The sequence below is a fragment of the Oryctolagus cuniculus genome, chromosome 14, assembly GCF_964237555.1.
Source record: "Oryctolagus cuniculus chromosome 14, mOryCun1.1, whole genome shotgun sequence".
In the NCBI taxonomy this organism is placed as follows: domain Eukaryota; kingdom Metazoa; phylum Chordata; class Mammalia; order Lagomorpha; family Leporidae; genus Oryctolagus; species Oryctolagus cuniculus.
The window spans coordinates 25621781-25641524 of NC_091445.1; the positions used below are offsets into that span (position 1 = coordinate 25621781).

The 19744-nt window shown below is 36.5% G+C and overlaps 1 protein-coding gene across 29 annotated transcripts in view; it reads left to right on the forward strand.

Annotated features, from left to right (window-relative positions):
- The window catches only part of PPIP5K2 (diphosphoinositol pentakisphosphate kinase 2), an 85301-nt gene that overhangs the window by 59888 nt on the left and 5669 nt on the right, over positions 1–19744 (forward strand). For 3 of the 29 annotated variants that reach the window (XM_051853945.2, XM_051853933.2, XM_070056487.1), the window contains 8 exons: positions 1835–2002; positions 4332–4505; positions 5738–5810; positions 7561–7680; positions 8558–8620; positions 10388–10447; positions 12085–12225; positions 17649–17774. In XM_051853945.2, coding sequence (XP_051709905.2) covers positions 1835–2002; positions 4332–4505; positions 5738–5810; positions 7561–7680; positions 8558–8620; positions 10388–10447; positions 12085–12225; positions 17649–17774 — 925 coding nt within the window. Of the gene's footprint in view, positions 1–1834; positions 2009–4331; positions 4506–5737; positions 5811–7560; positions 7681–8557; positions 8621–10387; positions 10448–12084; positions 12226–17648; positions 17782–19744 lie in introns of all 29 variants that reach the window. The other 26 variants (XM_070056488.1, XM_008261979.4, XM_017344620.3 and 23 more) reach the window with 13 other exon arrangements.

Genomic DNA, 19744 nt, shown 5'->3' on the forward strand with positions numbered 1-19744 from the left:
GTCAGCACCATATACTGAGGAGTCAATCCTTTCGCTACCATCTAGTACTACTTCTGATACTGCAAATACACATTGGGTCCATATTTTGGTGATTACTTTCTGAACTCTTAGTATTACTCAATTGGTCTGTTTCTTTCTCTGTGTCCCTCTCTCTACCAATATCATTCTTAATTACTATCGCTTTATAATAAATATTGATATCTGGTACTGAGGTCCTCCAGCTTTGTTCTTCAAGATTATCTTGACTACTTTTCATATTTCTTACATTTTCATATAACTTGTATAATCATCTTGTAATATTCCAAAAAGAATTGTTTTGGGATTTATGTTGAGATTTCATTGACTCTGCAGATCAACTTTGAGAAAAAGGATTCCTTTGTGCTATTAGACCTAGTACAAGGATTTGGTGTATTTCTGAATTTAATTAGCTGTACTTTGCATTTTTTCAGAAAGTTACTTTTTTTTTTTCTTTTCTAGAGAATCAGATTCTAACTTCTTTTTTTAAAGATATATTTATTTATTTGAAAGTTACATAGAGAGGAAAAGTCAGAGACAGAGGGAAAGAGCCAGCTTCCATCCACTGGTTCACTCCCCAAATGGCTGCAATGGTTGAGGCTGGGCCATGCCGAAGCCAGGAGTCAGGAGCTTCTTTCATGTGGATGCAGATGCCCAAACACTTGGGCCATCCTCAACTGCTTTTCCAGGCACATTAACAGGGAGCGGGACCAGAAGTGGAGCAACTGGATCTCGAACCGGCACCCATATGCAATGCGGGCATCGCAGGTGACACCTTTACCTGCTATGCCACAACACTGGCCCCAAAAGTTAGATTTTAAATAAGTGTTGTTCCTTTGTCAGTTTTCTAGGTTATTTATATTTTTGATACCATTATAAATATTTACGTTTAATTCTCTGTTTCTTACTTTCATGTTGAATTTTAACTCATTTATGTATGATGTTTTCATAACTAGCAAACTTGCTATATGCTGTGTTTTTCATTCTAATAAGGTATTCATAGAGTCATTCGGATTTTTTGTGTAAGTGATTATATCATCTATGAATGATGACATATGTTCAGTAAAATGAATACAGTTACTGATAGTGGGCATTATTTCATTCAGTGTTTGGTTCAGTGTGATGATTACTTCACGTTTTAGATATTTTTCTCTTATCTGGTTAAAGATGTTCCCTTTATGTTCTCAATTGCCTTTAGTTTGATGAGGCTATTTATGTACACGACTTGGCTTGTGTTTTATTATATCCCATTTTATCCATTCTACTATAATAGATATTTGTGTATAAAATTTCTTAGCTTATTTCTCACCTATAATGTGAGATTATTGCAATGCAGAGTTGAATCTTGCTCATTTACGTCCTAGTACAGTTCCTGGCACATGATACATACTAGTAAGCATTTAGGGGGATTCCATCAAATGATTTTTATTTTTTATGCACTTTTATTGGAAATATTTGAAGTAGAATTTATGGATTCTAAAATTTATAAATTCAAATATTGTTTTAGTTCAAGTGGATGATAGTCCTATATAACAAAACTAATCTCTACTCTTTCTTTCCACCACTTATTGTTTATTTGTGAATCTGATAATTTAAACATTTTGGGTTTTTTGTTATTTTATTCTTTAATTTCTCCATAGAGTGATGTCTTTTCTTGAAGGCATAGACTGTTGTAAGATTTTAAAGAATACAAATAATTTATATAAACAGTTATCTGTATTTCAAGTGACATCAGTTACATCAGTTAGTCGTTGAATTTGTTTATCAGAAGAGTTTTTTTTAATTGGAATTTTAAGTGTATTGTGTTCTTTGCCCACAGAATGAAGGCAGGAGATCTTTTAAAGTTGATAGTGACGATGAACCACATACTTCTAAAAAGGATGAGGTTGATCGAGCTGTGATATTGTTTAAGCCAATGGTATCAGAGCCAATTCATATACACAGGAAATCTCCACTTCCAAGGTCTAGGAAGGTGGCTACAAATGAAGTAAGTGTATGTGTCAGAGCACATTTTCATAAAGTAAACTAACTGTATTTTAATAAAAGTGAAAAGAAAATACAGCTTTAATTATGGAGCTTGGGAACCTGACAGATTGTTAATTGTATCTATTTTTTAAATTAATATCAAAAAATGTAAAGACTTAGAAATTACAGAAATTAGTTTGGAAATGAATTTCTAACTTTACATACAGTTTTCATAATAAAATTGAAGACATGAAAATAGGGCCTTTCTAAGAAGTTAATAAACTGATACCCATCTGTCCCCCCTTTTTTTGGCTTGTTACATGTTAATTTTCAATAAACAATTTTTTAAAGCTGATTTCAATTCATCACTAATAATTGTTGGTTTAAACTGGGCAAGAATTGCTAGAGATGCTTCAGCAGTAACTGATTCCAGTGACACTAAGGCTGACATGAGAAACTCCAAATCACTAGTCTGATTACAGAAATCTACAAGAATTTCAAAGTTTGATGATGCAGTTATGTAATTAGAAATCTTACTTTTCTACTAAGATCTATAATTTAGTAGATTAGACCTATACTATTGATAGAATAATATTTAACTATTAAAATAACATTTAAAAGGAAAGTTGAGCATTGTAATGGAGTTTTTAAAGTAAATTTTTAACAGCTGTATATGTTTTGTGCCTTCAATAAGCTTATTTCGGGTTATCTGTTCTCTGTAGGATGATACTCCCAGCACTGATTGAGACTCAATTCTAATAAATGTTTTCTAAGTACCCTAATGAAAGCAATAAAGTAAGAAGTTGACTTTACAATAGGAAGAACCACCAAGTTTTAAGTTGGAAACATTTTTTGGTTAAAATTATGCCACATTAGGATAATGTTATCTAGCCAGTTGATTAATAGGAATATAAACACCACCACCAAAAACTGCTCATTTCTACAGTCCTGAATTATACAAACAAGAGTTTTATGATTCTCAAATAGCAAATATATATGTGCTCTAATTTTTATATATAGGAAAATATATATAGAAAAAGCCTATAATAAAACAGATTATTGCCACTTTATTTTGGAAACCATATATTAAAATTCCAATGAATATGGTATTTTAAATTAATTATAAAAGAGGGTGATTAATAATTCTAGAATTTGGGATTATTTGTTTTATTACAGCTAATTGAAAAATGAAAATTTGGGGATTATGCTTGGGTATCCTTAATTTCAGAAAATAGGAAAATCAATTTATATTAATATAACCTAAACTACCACTTGTATGAGGGCAGTGATTTTGATGTGTTATTGAACAGGCAATCTGTAGTTAATCAGATTACTCATTGAAATTCCCCCCACCTACTCTGTCCTCTAGAAAGCCCTTATACCATCAGTACAGCAGAATCAACCATGACTCTTCATTCTGTATCTCATCTGTATTTGTAAGCCTTCAGCAAAATCACTGCCCTTGTTAATTTTTAAAACACAAAGCACATTTGTAAATCTTTTTCTTATGAATAAATAGTTGCTTTCAAGAAATCATTTCTATGCCATGCTAAACTTTTACTTCCATAAGGTAAATTATTCAAGTAAAACCTTGAAGACTTTTTCCAGCGTCCACCATCTCCATGGATATCCGAAGTTTGCAATTCCAAAAGACACACAGAGAAAAAGACAATTCTCTTCATTTTGTGCAAGTAGATCTTACTGTGTCCTCACTGTCTGAAACCTGAACATGCAAACATGGAAAATGAGAATGTTTGCTGCATGGTTTGCCTACTTGAACTCTATAATCTTTGGAGGGGGTCACGAATAGATAGCAGTTTAAATAGAAGACTCAATAAGGGCAATTTGAATCCATTTTATGATGTCTGGATTTTTTTAATGCTCAGCAGACAGATTTTCATGACATTGTATACATTGAAATCTCTGATACTTGCCACAATTCTTTAGTTCTTTGGGTTAAAAAGTTCACCAAAAAAGGTACTAAATCTTTTTAATATCTAAAATTAAAATGAGTACTTTTATATTTAAAAAGTTGCTAAAAAAGAAACAAATCTTTTCCAGTTCTGAGAGGGAAGAGACAACTATTAAGCAGTATAATGATTTTATGTGTTTTAAGGTAATATTTCTATTAATGTTATCACATACAATTAAATTTGTTATTATTATCAAATCTCAAATAGTGAAATATTTGGCTCCCAAATTACTGTTTAATAGTTTTTAAAATAATTGATGATGCAAACAAACTGTATTTTTTTTTCTTTCTGATCATTTGGCTCTGTTGTATCTAACTCTGCATGCTCTGCTTTTGTTTTTGTTTTTGTTTTTGTTTTTGCCCCCTTTCTCACTTCCAGGAAGAGAGCCCCCTGAGTGTGTCTAGCCCAGAGGGTACTGGTACCTGGCTGCATTATACCAGCGGTGTGGGTACTGGGCGTCGAAGACGCAGATCAGGGGAACAAATCACTTCTTCCCCTGTCTCCCCCAAATCATTGGCTTTCACATCCAGTATTTTTGGCTCATGGCAACAGGTTTTTAAACTTTACTTCATTAAACATTTTTCCTCCCCATATTCAGAGCAACAAACAGCTGTCTTTGAGGACATCTAATCCCTTGTATTTTGCATCAGAGTAAATCCTTCTGTTTTTTTAGTTTTGAATTCATTAAAAAAAAACTTATGATATAAGATTATATTTGAGGGAAGGATACCATTTACATTGCATGTGTTCAGTATTTTTACTAGGAAGGTTTTAAAGATCCAGGATTGATAGATTGTATTCTCCTGGAACTTTGGCTTGCTAGTAAAATTAATTAAAAAGAAAAGAAATCTTTTTTTGGGCTTAGCTGTCCTTTAAAACCTTCAGAAACAAAATTCTATAATTTGGTAAGAAAATTTTATAGCTTCCCCCCAATAACTGAAAAATTAGATTTCAGTTGGAATTTTCTGAGAATGCAAGCATTTTTTAAAATATCAAAATTTGTATGGCCCAGTATTCATTAGTAAGATGTCTATTACTGACCATTCACACTATTCCATTATCTGGAAGTGTATAATTTAAGTGATATATGCAGTATGTTTCCTTTGAGCTGTATAATATTTGAACAAGGGGCAAATGTGTGTGTGCCCATCAATAATGAGTCAAAATAACTTCAGAAGGACTTTCTGTGATGATGTTTGGATACTGAAAATACTATGGTTTGTGTTACAATGGAAGGTCTGCTGTTACATATGACTTTTCTGATAATTTCAGCAATTTCCTTTTGGAAATACAATGCATTTGATTATAGGAAAAGGGATTATGGTATCCATTAAGGCTGTGAATATTGAAAGGTTACTCTGATAAAGCCCGTGCATGGATCAGTAATTGTATGGTGATCTCAACAGTCTGTCTGTCTGTTCTTTTGTTTGTGGTTGTTTTTTCCCCCTTGAAATACAGGAGCTGTTTAAGAGTGGGCATTTGGCTTCCTTTAAGAGTGAAATTATATCAGTCTCTTAATTGTTTTCTTTTCATCTGTCTTGTCTCATACATACGTGTTTCATTCTGAATGCCTGCTTCCTACCACTTCATTGCAACGACCTCATATGAAATGAACTCCCTTCAGAAGGGGATCTTGCATGATCTTTCATGTTCTATATATATTTCTACTAATATTTATCATACAGCTTATTAACCTTTGTCTGTCTGGAACAGGCTGCATATGAAGTATGGACTTTTGAATTTGTTTTACCTTTTATTTCACTTATTTTGCTTTCCTTACACAGGTCGTATCTGAAAATGCGAGCTACCTTCGAACACCAAGAACTCTTGTGGAACAGAAGCAGAATCCTACTGTAGGTATGTGGTGTAAAGGAAGTTGTGTTCCATGCCCTTCTTAAACTCACTGTTGTGCACAGCGTGAAGCTCCTCGGTGGTGAAAGCATGACCAAATGCTATGCTTTACTGTTTAACGTTTACTCGTGCAGGACTGTTGAGCTGTACAGCTCAAAATACACAATAAAGTTCCAATAAGATAAGTAGCATTTAATTCTTTTTTGTTTAACCCTTTTGAATGCTCACTACAGTAGCCATTTAGTTTACCTGGAAATGCTAGTTTTTAACTTTATACTCCATGACTTAATTGATGAAGGAAACTTCATTTTCCCAGTTTGATAAAGACAGGATTCTATCACATACAATAAAGAACCTTCTGTTTGCCCATTAGAAAGCTTTTTTAAGAGGGGAGTGTTTCAGACCCTAATTGGTGTGTTGATTTTCCTTTCGAGTAGCTCTTAAGGCATGGCTGGGGAACCCGTTTTTCTGCCAAGGGCCGTTTGTCTATTAATAACATCATTCATAGGCCATACACAATTATCATTTAAAAATTAGCCTGCTGTAGATTTATTGAATTTTGAGTCCCACCTGTGATTGCCTTGGCAGGGCTGAAGCCCTTGGGCTGGACATTCCACACCCCAGCCTTAAGGAAAACCAAAGCAAAACTAATGTACAGTGGTCTTATTCTTTATTGAACTACAGAACATGATTGGCTCTTTGCTGGAACTCAGAGCATCATTGGGAAAGGCCTTTCCAGACTTTAATGGGTTTTAAGCTCATGATTGATAAACTATGAGCTAATGTCTTACTGCTTTCTGTGAATAGTTGTCTAAGTAAGTTTAATACAAACATCAATATCTTTCACTGTAAGTGTTCGCTATGCACTATGATCTCAGCCATAAGTATATGGACTGTGTTGATGCCTACGTACTTGAGGATCTGTCCTTAGTTAATTACATATTGCTGGTGTTTATGGCTTTTAATATTTCCACAGTACCTATAGAAACAATATTACCACTTCTTATTGATGTATCATAGTATATTTGATAGCAGTTGGTGAAAGTTTTGCTTGGGTGTAAAGACTTTTGCCACAGATTAAACATCAGTTAATACTGACTGGGTTTAATTTGCTTTAATGTTTCTTTTAGTGAGGACTCGGAGGGCCTTATTAATTAAGGTCTTTAGCCATTTGTTAAGTATTAGAAATTTAAAGGGACCTGAGCCTGAGTGACCAAAAAGGAGTTATTTTACTTTTTTTTTTTTCACAAATAAGTAACTTTTGTTATATTTTGCCTGTCTTTTTTTTCTAAGACAATTCTTAATTTAGGTTACATCAGAAAAGATTCCTCGTTTACATTCAAACTATTGATGCACTGTAACTTAATTTGTTCTCAGAGAGGTGCTTTAGCCTGCTGTTATAAATTGATTAACAGCAGCCTCTTGTCCTAAATAAATGTTTATGGTAGTGTTTTTAATACTTTTAGGATGTATATGTGTATTTATTGTGTGGGCAAATTATTTTTTCTGAAGGATTACATTTTATCCAGTGTTAAATTACACTATTTGTGCATATAATAAATTGTGGTGATGATTAGAAGCATTGTATTAAAATTGGTATCACTAGGACATTACAAGCATATTGTGAGCCTGCCCAAGGCACTGCCAAAGGCTACCTTATGTGTGGTAAGAGCCATGTTAATTGCATGCTGCATGAATTCCCAATGTGAACGGAAGAACACCCGTTGTTGTATGTATTTTCTCTAACTCCCATCAGGGTCTCACTGTGCGGGCCTGTTTAGCACCACGGTGCTCGGGGGTTCTTCAAGCGCACCTAACCTACAGGATTATGCTCGTACTCATCGTAAAAAGCTGACCTCTGCTGGCTGCATAGATGGTATGTGCACACATGCACACACAGATGCATATCTCTACCCCTGCGCACACCCATGAGCAGTGTTTCTCAAAGGCAAGTCTAAGGCCAGTGACTGATTCAAGTGGAATCCTAATACTCTTTGCCTAAATGACCATAAGTGCTGTTTGTTATCCACAGCTTGGATCCATGTTTCATCCCACATTGCAGTTAGACTTAAAATACCTGTACAATCAGTAGCTTGTCAAAATGGAAAGTTTAGAACTGTCTTGTGTATAGTCTTTTAGGTAGTTGACAATATATACTCTAAAGAATAAATTTTATTTGATCTTTTTTCTTCATTTTTAACCCTTATTTTTACTCACTGATGTTGAGCTAATTAAAGTGAATAGAATGCTTATAAGTAGAGGAAAATATCACATTGGCAGTAGTTTTATAAAAATAAATGTAGGATGAGAATATTTTAGGATCCCTTGCTGGGAGAGATCCTCTCAATATTGTTAGTTTTGATATTCCTAGTTTTGAAATTCAAAATCTTTTTTGAGTTAAGGCTTATGGAATCTTGTCCTTTAGTTGAGAAGAGTGTTGATAGTTCTTTCAGAGCAGCATTATTTAAAAACCGTTGCTGATATTCACAAATTTGCCATCATTAGTAACACATGGATTGACCAGAATTGCCAGCTCATCCTGCTTTTCTTTTCTTTCATGAAACATTGAGCCTCTCTCATCAAGCCGATTCCCCTCTCTTAACCAGGATTTGGCTTATTACCTTCTCTCATTGTTCCTTCTGCATGTCACCTGATTCTAACCTCGTCATATATTTGTTCTTCCCCTCTTTTTTTAAGTGTTCTTCTTTTGGTAGCTGTTACGAATTTCAGGTACCTGTTTTTCTCTTTCTCAGACGCCACACGCGGTTCTGCTGTTAAAAGGTTTTCTATCTCATTTGCTCGACACCCAACCAATGGTACGTTTTGCTTTTATTTTAAAAGATACTCCCCTGCTTCTTCCCTTATTTTTCTTTTATTTCAAAATGTGGGGTGTTCAAAATCATTCATTTCTTTGCCCTTAATTTCAATTGGCATATAATTACAATTTGTTGTTCACCCAAATAACTGATACTGTCTGGCTACTTTTTTCAACTGCAGTATACACAATAATTTAGTATACTCGTCAAATATTTCAATGACCACAGTGATGATGAGTTTGTAATCCTAACTTAACAACTGAAAATTCTGATTGCTCTAGTGATCAGTCCATACAAATTTTTAAAATACTATAATTAGTATTCTTTAACTTGCTCTTAATTCTTAATAATTGTAATGCTTTTTTTTTTTTTCTTCCAAATTCCTTTTCTGAACACATGGTTGTTGAGATCTTTAACAGAAATACAAAGTAACTCATCCAATAGCCAAAGGAGATGTGTCTTTGGAATGTTCTGGGGATCCAGATGATGGAGGATTTGACTGTGCAATGTCATTTATCCCTGTCTCTTTGTCTAACGCAAAACCCAGCTTGATCTGGAGCACTCTGAAAGCTCTGTCCAGCAGTCACTTTGTCCTCGTGTGGCAGCATGGTTTGCCGTTATCAAGTGGCCAATTCCTTTTGCGACCACTGACTTTTCTTAAAATTTGGAGAACACCTAACAAAAGAAAGACTAAGTTAAAATCTAGAACCCAATTCAGTTAAATTCAATTTTTGAGGATAAATGGGAGAGTATTTCCCATTACTTATAAATTGCATTGTTGCAATATTACAACTTCTTATGTAACTCTTGATTTTATGGGGCTAGGTGGAACATTTACCAACCTTTTAAAATAATTTAGGATCAAATAATTTATAAGAAAATGTATAGGTTTTTACTTTTATTTGGAATGAAGATACTTTTATTCCTGAAACTTTTTTTCATTTTCTTTTTACTTGCAAATAAGTCTTTCACAAATGCAAACTTTCATGAAGCTAAAGGATTTATCACAAGTTTATGGTCCTTCTTCCCCTTGCGGATCCTTTAACAACACATCTAGGCAAGAGTGCACTCATACTTCTTGAAGGTGGAGTGAGTTCTCATCCTCAACAAGTGAAAATTTAGCATTAAAGCTTAATGTGCTTTCCCTCCATTGTAGCTGGTTAAATGCTACTTTTTGAAGACACAGATCTTATTTAATACAGCTGCAGCTTCTAAAGAAACATCATGCGCAGGAACATCTTAGAAGAAAAACAGAAGTCACAAGAAACACAGAAGTGACAAAATTCTGAGAAGAGACACTGCAGGTTTAAAACTATAGTTTTTATACCAAATGCTTGTGTGTTTGAAGCTAACATTAAAGGTTTCTAATCTAGGAGAACTCTGAGATTAATATTTAAAGAAAATCCTTTTGTCAGATTTAAAGAAAATAGAATATTTTTATCTTCCTTCGGTTTAGGCTTTTTAAAAAAATGTATAGATTTCTCACACATTTTGCAACCTAATGCATTTAAAATGCATTCCTTTCAATTCTATAAATGTTTCTTTTGGGTTCTCAAGGTCCCTTCTTTTTTTAATGCTGTTGTCTTATCTGTCCTATGAATTGTCATTTGACCCTTCCTTTCACTTTTATTTCCCCTAACTTCCATGTTATTTCCATCTTTAACCCACATCCTGGACTTACCCCACCCTTCATCTTTAGTTGGAGGAACATGGTGAGACAAGTACCTTCTGACAGTGCTTTACCTTGTTTTCTGGGCCTCTGTGCAGAACACCTACACCTCTATAGGTGCTGGTCCGTTTCCTCTGTGGAATTTCTAGGCTCCAGTGGTATGTTTTTATAGCTTCTAAACCCGTCAGCAGGGTGGCTTTTTAAATGGCTGCGCTAACCCTTTCATTGTGCATTAAAGGAAAAGCTCACTGAAGATAGGTGGAAAACAGGAGAGTCTGGAGGAACTTGGTTATATTATCATTTGCCTGTTACAGGGTGTAGCAGGCAAATGGAAGAAAATAATTGCTACCAAAATAGGTAGACTTCCTAAGGAAAGGAGAAAAGAACAAAACATTGTTTAGTGTAATGCAAAGAAAGGGTTTGCGCTCATTTGCATGAATCGTGTACTTTTAAAAAAAATGTTAACAGTTGTCCAAGCCTAATTTCTTTAGTGCTTAATTTAGGTGCTTTATCTGCTGTTATGGTACTATCAGATTTCTGTTTTGTTTTTTATAAAGTATGTGTAACGTTCTGTCATGCTTTGTTTTGCACTTGAAGATCAATAATGTGTAAGTTTTGTAAATCCTGTGATTTTTCTTCCATAGGAAGATTAGATTCCCTTTTATCTGGACATTTTCCTATTCTGACTGAGAATTCCAGCAGGTCAATATTCTCTTCCCAGATTTCAGCAAATCAAATATCACTTAATTTAAAAATGAGCACATGCCTATTGAAGCAAAAAGTTTTACAATCTAACTTATTTTAATTAATGACATGGGACTTTTTATTTAATTTAAAGAATTAATTATGGAAAGTATTTTCTTAGAGGAGAGTTACTTTGAATTTTCAGAAGTGTAGATATAGAAAGGTTTGTTATTTTTAGCAATATATGAAAGCAATTTTAAAAGCCATTCATTTGAAGTTTAAGAAAACAAGCAATTTTCTTGTTAAAAGAGTGAATAATCTGTATCCTATGTATTTGTTAATACGTGAACTGGTATTGATGAGCTTTGGTTTCACTGATGGTATTAATGTATATCTGCATGATTGTTTCATAAGATTTTTGTATTTCTGTGCCATTGTTAAATATGAATGTTTTGTATTTTGTATTGCATTTTACTTGGCCTCACTTAACTCAGTCAGTGATTTCCAATTATAGAATTATTCTGTTAATTCCATAAAGGTAGGTGAAATTTGCTTTAGAATTTTAATTCCAGCATAAGTGAATGAATGTTGTTTGAGGATCACGCTAGAGAATATTGTTGGCCTTGGCATGTCTAGAAAGGCATTTAAAATTACTCTTCACAACATCTATTTACTTGTTTTTGTTTTTTGACAAGAAGTTTACTTTAGTATCCTGGTATCAGGAGCAAATCAGAGCATCTGCTCATTCAGTTGTTGAATTCTCTTGACTTTTAGAAACAAAAAATTGAAACATTGCAAATTTTTTGGTCCCCCATCCCCACAGGTTTTCTTGTTTAAGTGTTATTAGATTTTTTTCAATACAGAATAAAATTGTGTGCATGCTCTATGGTATGGTTACATTTAAATGAAGCCTTTGTTCCATCTTGTCTCCACTCCATGTTGCATAGCATCTGGTGTCATGACTTCAGAGATCTTGTGTGTTTGCATGTGAGAGAGAGTGATGCAAAGATCTAAACTTTCCACATCTAAGCAATGGTCTTCTTCTCTTCTTAATTGTTGACCCTTTAAATATCCAACATTTCTTTTTCATTTTTGTTTTCTTCTCTTCCAGGCTTTGAATTGTATTCCATGGTGCCATCTATTTGTCCTCTAGAAACTCTTCACAATGCCCTGTCTTTAAAGCAAGTGGATGAATTTCTTGCTTCCATTGCTTCTCCATCAAGTGATGTTCCACGGAAGATGCCTGAAATTTGTAGGAAATTTTACCTTCATTATTATATAACTATTCTGTAATAGATATTACCTGAGTATAGCAAGAATTATAAAAATATAAACTGAAGCAGTGGTAGTAAATAGAATTTTAGCAGAGAACCTGGTGTAGAAAGATATTATTAAGCACTGTGTGGTGTAATGGGTGATGTGTCACTTTTCTTAACTCCCACTCCAATACCTTTTTTCTTATAAAAAAGGGAAAAAAATCTTAAGACCCAGCCATAGAAGCCAACAGCATACATGGATTCATGGTCAATTTTAAAACCATATTTGCAACAAGCTTTTTAAAAAGAAAAGATTTTTTTAAAAAAAGATTTATTTACTTATTTGAAAGTCAGAGAGAGAAGGAGAGGCAGAGAGAGAGAGAGAGAGAGGTCTTCCATCCTCTGGTTCATTCCCTAATTGGTCACAATGGCTGGAGCTGGGCTGATCCAGAGCTAGGAGCTTCCTCGGGGTCTCCCACATTGGTGCAGGGTCCCTAGCACTTGGGCCATCTTCTACTGCTTTCCCAGGCCATAGCAGAGAACTGGATCAGAAGTAAAGCAGCCGAGACTCGAACTGGTGCCCATATGGGATGCCAACATGGCAAGCGGCAGCTTTACCTGCTATGCCACAGCGCCAGCCCCCAAAAAAGATTTTTAATGTATATATTGGAAAGGAAAAATTAGAGTGAGAGGAGGGAGAGATCACTTGATCAGCGTTCTATCTGCTGGTTCACTCCTAGGTGACCACAACAGCCAGGGCTGGGCCAGGCTGAAGCCAGGAACCTAGACCTCCATTCAGATCTCCCACATGAGTGACATGGGTCCAAGCACTTTCCCAGGTTCACTAACAGGGAACTCAGTCAGAAGTGGAGCAGCCAAGACTCAAACTGAAGTTTGTATGGGATTACTAGCATTACAGGTGGTGACTTAACCACTGTGCCACATGCCAGCCCCTTATAACAATTTTTTATTTATTTATTTGAAAGTCAGGGAGAGCTCTTGCATCTGCTGGTTCACTGCCCAGATGGCCACAACAGCCAGGTCTGGGCCAGACCAAAGCCAAGAGCCAGGGGCTTCTTTAGCAGGGATCTGGATTGGAAGTGGAACAGCTGGGACATGAACTAACACCCATATGGGATACCCGTGTCACAGGCAGTAGTGTTACCCACTGCAGCACAATGCCAGACCCTGTAACAAACTTTTAAAAATTACAAAATATCAATCCACATTAATCCACACATCCACCCATGTCTGTCCTGTCACCCCATTGGGGTACTTGTCGTAAACTTTCCTTTACTGAAGAGAGCACATTAGGACAGCAGTATTTCAAATGTATACCTTAGAGTGTACTCTGAAGAGGTTAATTTGTATGTGAAGGAGTATATGGCTAAGTTTTGAAAGCTGTTTATTATATCCCATCTCTGTTTGGAGTGGTATTATATTATATTAATATATAGAAGGCTATAGTTCCTTTGTAAACATAGGTATGTAACCCAGATTTTCCAATACACTCTCTATCAAAAAACACTTTCTTGGTGACACATTAAAACATCATGTGACACCACTCTGAGGGATGTCAGTTTTTTAAGGTGTGAGAACTTGGCTGGCAGCTGTCATTTTCAGCTCTGTGTGATCCCTCAGCATGCTAGAATTTCCAGTTTGGAAAGTTTTAGTTTTGGGAGTGAATGCTGTGAATCTAAGCTAAGAATCTAGCTATTCTAGTCATACCTTAGAAAAGGGACAAATTTTCTTGGCATACCTTTCATCAGAAATAAAATGTGAGGGGCATGTGTTTCTCATAAATGTTAAGACTCCACTACAAGTGCCTGTATCCCATTCAGAATCCCTGTGTTCAAGTCGCAGCTCCACTCCGCATTTCAGTTTCCTGTTATATGCACCCTGGGAGGCAGCAGGTGCTGGCTCAAGTAGCTGGGCCCTGCCATCCAGGTGGGAGCTCTGGAGTTCCCAGCTCCTGGCTTTGGCCTTGTCTGGCTTAAGATATTGTAAAGGCATTTAGGAAATGACCCAGCAGGTGGGAGACCTCTCACTGTGTCTTTCTGTCTCTCTGCCTTTCAAATAAATAAATACAAATTAATAAATAATAAAATAAAATGAGATACCGTGGTTTTCAGGAGTGAATGCCTCTCTTACATCTTGCTATTATTCTGTTTCCTTTCTTGGGCTACTACCGTGTATAATTCTAAAGAGCACTAGTCACATTGTATTCTGTCCACCTGGTGTCCCCTGCGTTTCTGCAGTGTAGTGACCTTGCCCTTTTCTTTGATTTCTGATAATAGAGGTCAGTTTTCAATCATTAATGGGGGTGGGAGAGAGGTATCTTGATGCACGTTCTCAAGTATTTCACTTTAGGGATGGCTTTGGGAAGTGGGTTTTAATTCTACAGTTTACATATGGATGTGTCTGATTCTGCAAATTGATAATAATACTCCAAATGAAATAACTGTGCAAGCTCCTGACTTTCTCGAAGTCAGGAAAATGCAAGAGGTTTGTCTCCTTTTATGTTTTCTGTAACATAAGAAGATGGACAGTACAGAATCTGAGGAAATGCTAGTTCACCCCTTTTCTCTTTTTTTACTTTCTTGGTTTTTTTTTTAAAAAGCATCTATTTTATTTATTTGAAAGGCAGAGTTACAGAGACAGAGAGAGAGAGAACGGGGTCTTTCATCTGCTGGTTCACTCCCCAATTGGCCGCAACAGCCAGAGCTGCACCAATCCAAAGCCAGGAGCCAGGAGCTTCTTCTGGGTCTCCAACACAGGGGGTAGGGGCCCACGGACTTGGGCCATCTTCTACTGCTTTCCCAGGCTGTAGCAAAGAGCTGGATAGGAAGTGGAGCAGCCGGGACTTGAACCGGTGCCCTATGGGATGCCGGCATTGCTGGCTGTAGCTTTACCTGCTACGCCACAGCACCAGCCCCACCCGTTTTCTCTTATACTTGATGTTTCATTGCTTCTCTGAGGTAGCATTTGAAATACTAAAATAGAGATTAAAGAAAGATTCCAATTAGTAAATAAGGATTTAGGGCGAATATCAGTACTACTTAGGAAGATTCACAATGAAATCTGAAAGCAGTAACAGCAGCAATGACATCTGTTTGTTTGAAAAGAGTATTAGAGAGGAATATTGACAAAAAGATAATATTTTACTTTATGACACCATCATTCTTATAGATATTCCATCTACAAGAGTGCATTTTTGAAGTTTATTAGTATATTAATGAAGCAAAGGATGTTAGATTCCTTTTCCAGGTGTTCTAATTAGCTCTTTTCTATGCTGTGGATACAAACAGGACTCCAGTTCCTCTTGTTCCCTTCAGATTTCATGCCATTAGTTTATTAACAGAATTATTTGATAAAGTAAGTGTACTTAATGTAGTTCATAGAAATGGATAAACCTGGGGTCGGCACTGTGACACAGCAGATTAATGCCCTGGCCTGAAGCGCTGACATCCCATATGGGCGCTGGTTCTAGTCCCGGCTGCTGCACTTCCTATCCAGCTCTCTGCTACAGCCTGGGAAAGCAGTAGAAGATAGCTCAAGTCCTTGGGCTCCTGCACCCGCGTGGGAGACCTGGAAGAAGCTCCTGGCTCCTGACTTCAAATCGGCCATTATGGCCATCTGGAGAGTGAACCATTGGATGGAAGACTCTCTCTCTCTGCCTCTCCTCTCTCTGTAATCTGACTCTCAAATGAAAAATAAATAAATTTTAAAAAAATGGATAAACCTAAAACATAATCTAGTCTTCAAACTGGATTCCCAAGAGTCTTGAAAATTGTATTGAGTAATATAAGGATTCTGAATAGTTAGGGCTTATGTCCTTCATGGGTGCTTCACCTAGAGTTTGATCCATTTTATGTAAGACTTTGAAAGAAGTTTTCTGCTCAAAATAAAAAAGCTAGGACCAGCACTGTGGTACAGCAAGTTAAGCCTTGGCCTGCAGCACCAGCATTCCAAATGGGCAGCAGTTTGAGTCCTTGCTGCTCCACTTCTGATCCAGCTCCCTGCTAATGCACCTGGGAAAGCAGCAGAGGATGGCCCAAGTGCTTGGGCCCCTGCACCCACATGGGAGATCCAGAAGAAGCTCCTAGCTGGCCCAGCCCTGGCCTGCAGTGCCGGCATCCCATTTGGGCGCCAGTTCTATTCCCGGCTGCTCCTCTTCGGATCCAGCTCTCTGCTATGGCCTGGGAAAGCAGTAGAAGATGGCCCAGGTCCTTGGGCCCCTGCACCCACGTGGGAGACCCAGAAGAAGCTCCTGGCTCCTGGCTTTGGATTGGTGCTGCTCCGGCCCTTGCAGCCATTCAGGGAGTAAACCAGCAGATGGAAGACTTCTCTGTCTCTACCTCTCTCTGTAACTCTTCTTTCAAATAAAATCTTTCAAAAAAAAAAATGGATTTCAAAATTTACTGTATCAAAATTTTCAACTCTATTTTCCATTAACTTTTTCTGCATTCTTTAAAGATGTTTCAAGGACTTTTCCATCATTTATTTTATTTCACTAGTGTCTGCCTGTCACTTACTGGTGATATTTATAGTCGTTCATTGCAGGTAACAACCACTGAACAACCACATCTGTCGTTACAGGCTGCTACCTTGATTTTTCAAAAGCATACTGATATTGCTGTCCCATTCTCTCCCCAAATTGCAAATCTGAATTTTGTGGTCTTCCCTTCTCCCTTTATTTAGGAATTCAGAAGCTAATCCCACTGGCCCTCCACTCTCTGCCCTGATTTTGGCGTGTCCTTCTCCAGAGTACTCCATCCTTAAGCATTCTCCCCCTTTTCCCTTTTCATACTCAGACTGTCCACCTGGATTAGAAAGCAGGAATGGAGAGCAACGTCTTTTAAATTTCCTCCTTTGTGGGATGAGAAATCTCAGATGGATAATATAGGAAGATGATCTGACTTATTTAATTACTTGAAGTCTAGTTGATATTTAAATATGATCATTTAGTAGACCGTTGTATTTGTAGATGAGCCATCCCTGAATCTCCATTTGTTATTTTTGAGAGAAAAACAATTTGAGACTCTTTGACATGAAGATTACTGGCTGTTACCAGGCATTCAAAAACTGGTATCAACTTTATGTCACACCCTCAATACCTCAGTTTCTATCAGAGCAGGATAAAATGAAGCTGGTTGCCTTATACCTTTAGGGTGTACTGTTGAAATGCTTATTACAAATAGTACAAACAGAACATTTATTTGGCTAAGACCATGGAAGAACTGTCTTTTTATAAGATTATTTTGCTGAAATTACTCTGCAAACTTTGCCTTTTCTATTTTCTACTGTTATTATGTGTATTAGAGCCACTGAATTTTATCATAAGAATTTTCTATAATGTTAAAACAATTAGCAGGAAATTATTAAACTGCCATGTTTTTAATTGTTTTCTTTTTTCTAGCCTCTGCAACTTCACGGTCCAGTCCAGCAATGAGAAGGAAAGTATCTTTAAATACATATACACCTGCAAAGATCCTCCCAACACCACCAGCTACCTTAAAGAGCACTAAAGCAAGCAGCAAACCAGGTTAGGGGTGTGTATGTGTATATGTTTATAATTTGCCACAACAATTAGAGGGATAATAAGAGCTTGCTTTGCTTTTTAAATGGAATGTAAAAATTTTAAATGTAAAATTCTTGTACTTCCTAGAGTTTTCTAAAGTAATGGTCATAAGACTTAAAAATATATTGTTGACGATTGACATAAATTTTTTTGTCCTGGTTGTTTCCCCCTCCCAGTGTATCTGTTAATAAAATGTATTTCATATTCACATTTTTTCCCACAGAATAATTTATAGACTCTTGTCTGTCTTTGATTTTCTGTTGAACCTAAGGCATCATTTTATATGAATATTTTTTCTCTTTTCTTATAGTTTTCTAACTTCTCTGTTTTCATCTTGATGTTGTGACTATGAAGCTCAACTTCTCTTTTTGGCTTTTTCTGTTTTAACTTCCTGACACACTTGGTTGTGTTGTTCATCTGAAATGCTGCCTTACCTTGACTTCCAAAGCATTCCTGTATTTTGGTGTTTGTTCCATTTCTCTGATTGTTCTGTTTAATTTTCTTCCTACTTTCCTATTCCAGATAAGGACTTTGTACTCTCTCTATTTTTTCTTATTCTGTATCTTTTTTCCCCCAGTTTATTCCATATAACTCCAAGACTTTGACCGTGATCTCATTGGGGATATTTTTATTATTTCCCTCCTTTTAGTTCTTTCAGACATTTTCTAAGAGTGTTCTTAGGAGTCAGGGAGACCTACATCAGAATTTGAGCTCTGCTGCTTACTAGTTAGCTAGGATCTTGGGCAAGTTACTTAATTTCTGTGATCGTTGTAGTTATAAAAGCAAGGTAATAGTACCTCATTTATAAAATGTTCAGAGATGAGTGTAATAGCATACATCAAGTGCTTGGCACATAGAAAAAATCCTCCTCACTAGGTGGTAGCTGCTATTGATGCTGTACTAGAAGCAAATAGTTCTCACTTTGTAAAGTTGTTAATAATACTCAAATCTATGTCTTTACTGATTTTTCTTTTACTTAGCAGGGTTGGCATGCACAGGGCGGGCATCCAGTTGCTCTCTCAGTTGTACAGAGAACAACTTAATTCACAGCCACAGAATTATCTGATTTTCCCATAGTTTGGTAAATTTTTATTTTGCAGATTTTAGAGCTCTGTTGTTAGGCACATCCTGTATACTGAGTTGTTAGGTCTTTCCAGTGTATTGACTCATTTATCACCATGGACTTTAGTGTTTGTCTTAATGCTGTTTCTTCCTTCCCAATGTGAATGTAGCTACTCCAGCTTTCTTAGGCTTATTGTGTGTGTGGTATCATTTTTCCCATTTGTCTACTTTCAGTCAGCCATGTCTTTATATTTAAAGTGGATATATTTTGTAGAGAACATATATTTGGCTTTTTAAAAAGTCTTTCTAACAATATCTGCCCAATAGTTGCAGTGTTTAGATGTTCCATTGCTGTAATTACAGATATATTTTATGCACATAGATATATGGTTATGTCTACTTTTTATATTTTCTGTTTGTCCCTCTTGATTATTTTTGCTCTATTCTTTCCTTCCTTATTTGCATTAATTCAGTATTTTTCAAATTTTATTTTAATTTATCTATTGACTTTTTTTTTTTTTTTTTCAGACAGAGTGGACAGTGAGAGAGAGACAGACAGAGAGAAAGGTCTTCCTTTTCCGTTGGTTCACCCTCCAGTGGCCGCTGCGGCTGGCACGCTGTGGCTGGCGCACCGCGCTGATCCGAAGCCAGGAGCCAGGTGCTTCTCCTGGTCTCCCATGGGGTGCAGGGCCCAAGCACCTGGGCCATCCTCCACTGCACTCCCAGGCCATAGCAGAGAGCTGGCCTGGAAGAGGGGCAACCGGGACAGAATCCGGCGCCCCGACTGGGACTAGAACCCGGTGTGCCAGCGCCGCTAGACATAGGATTAGCCTATTGAGCCACGGCGCCGGCCTCTATTGACTTTTTGTCAT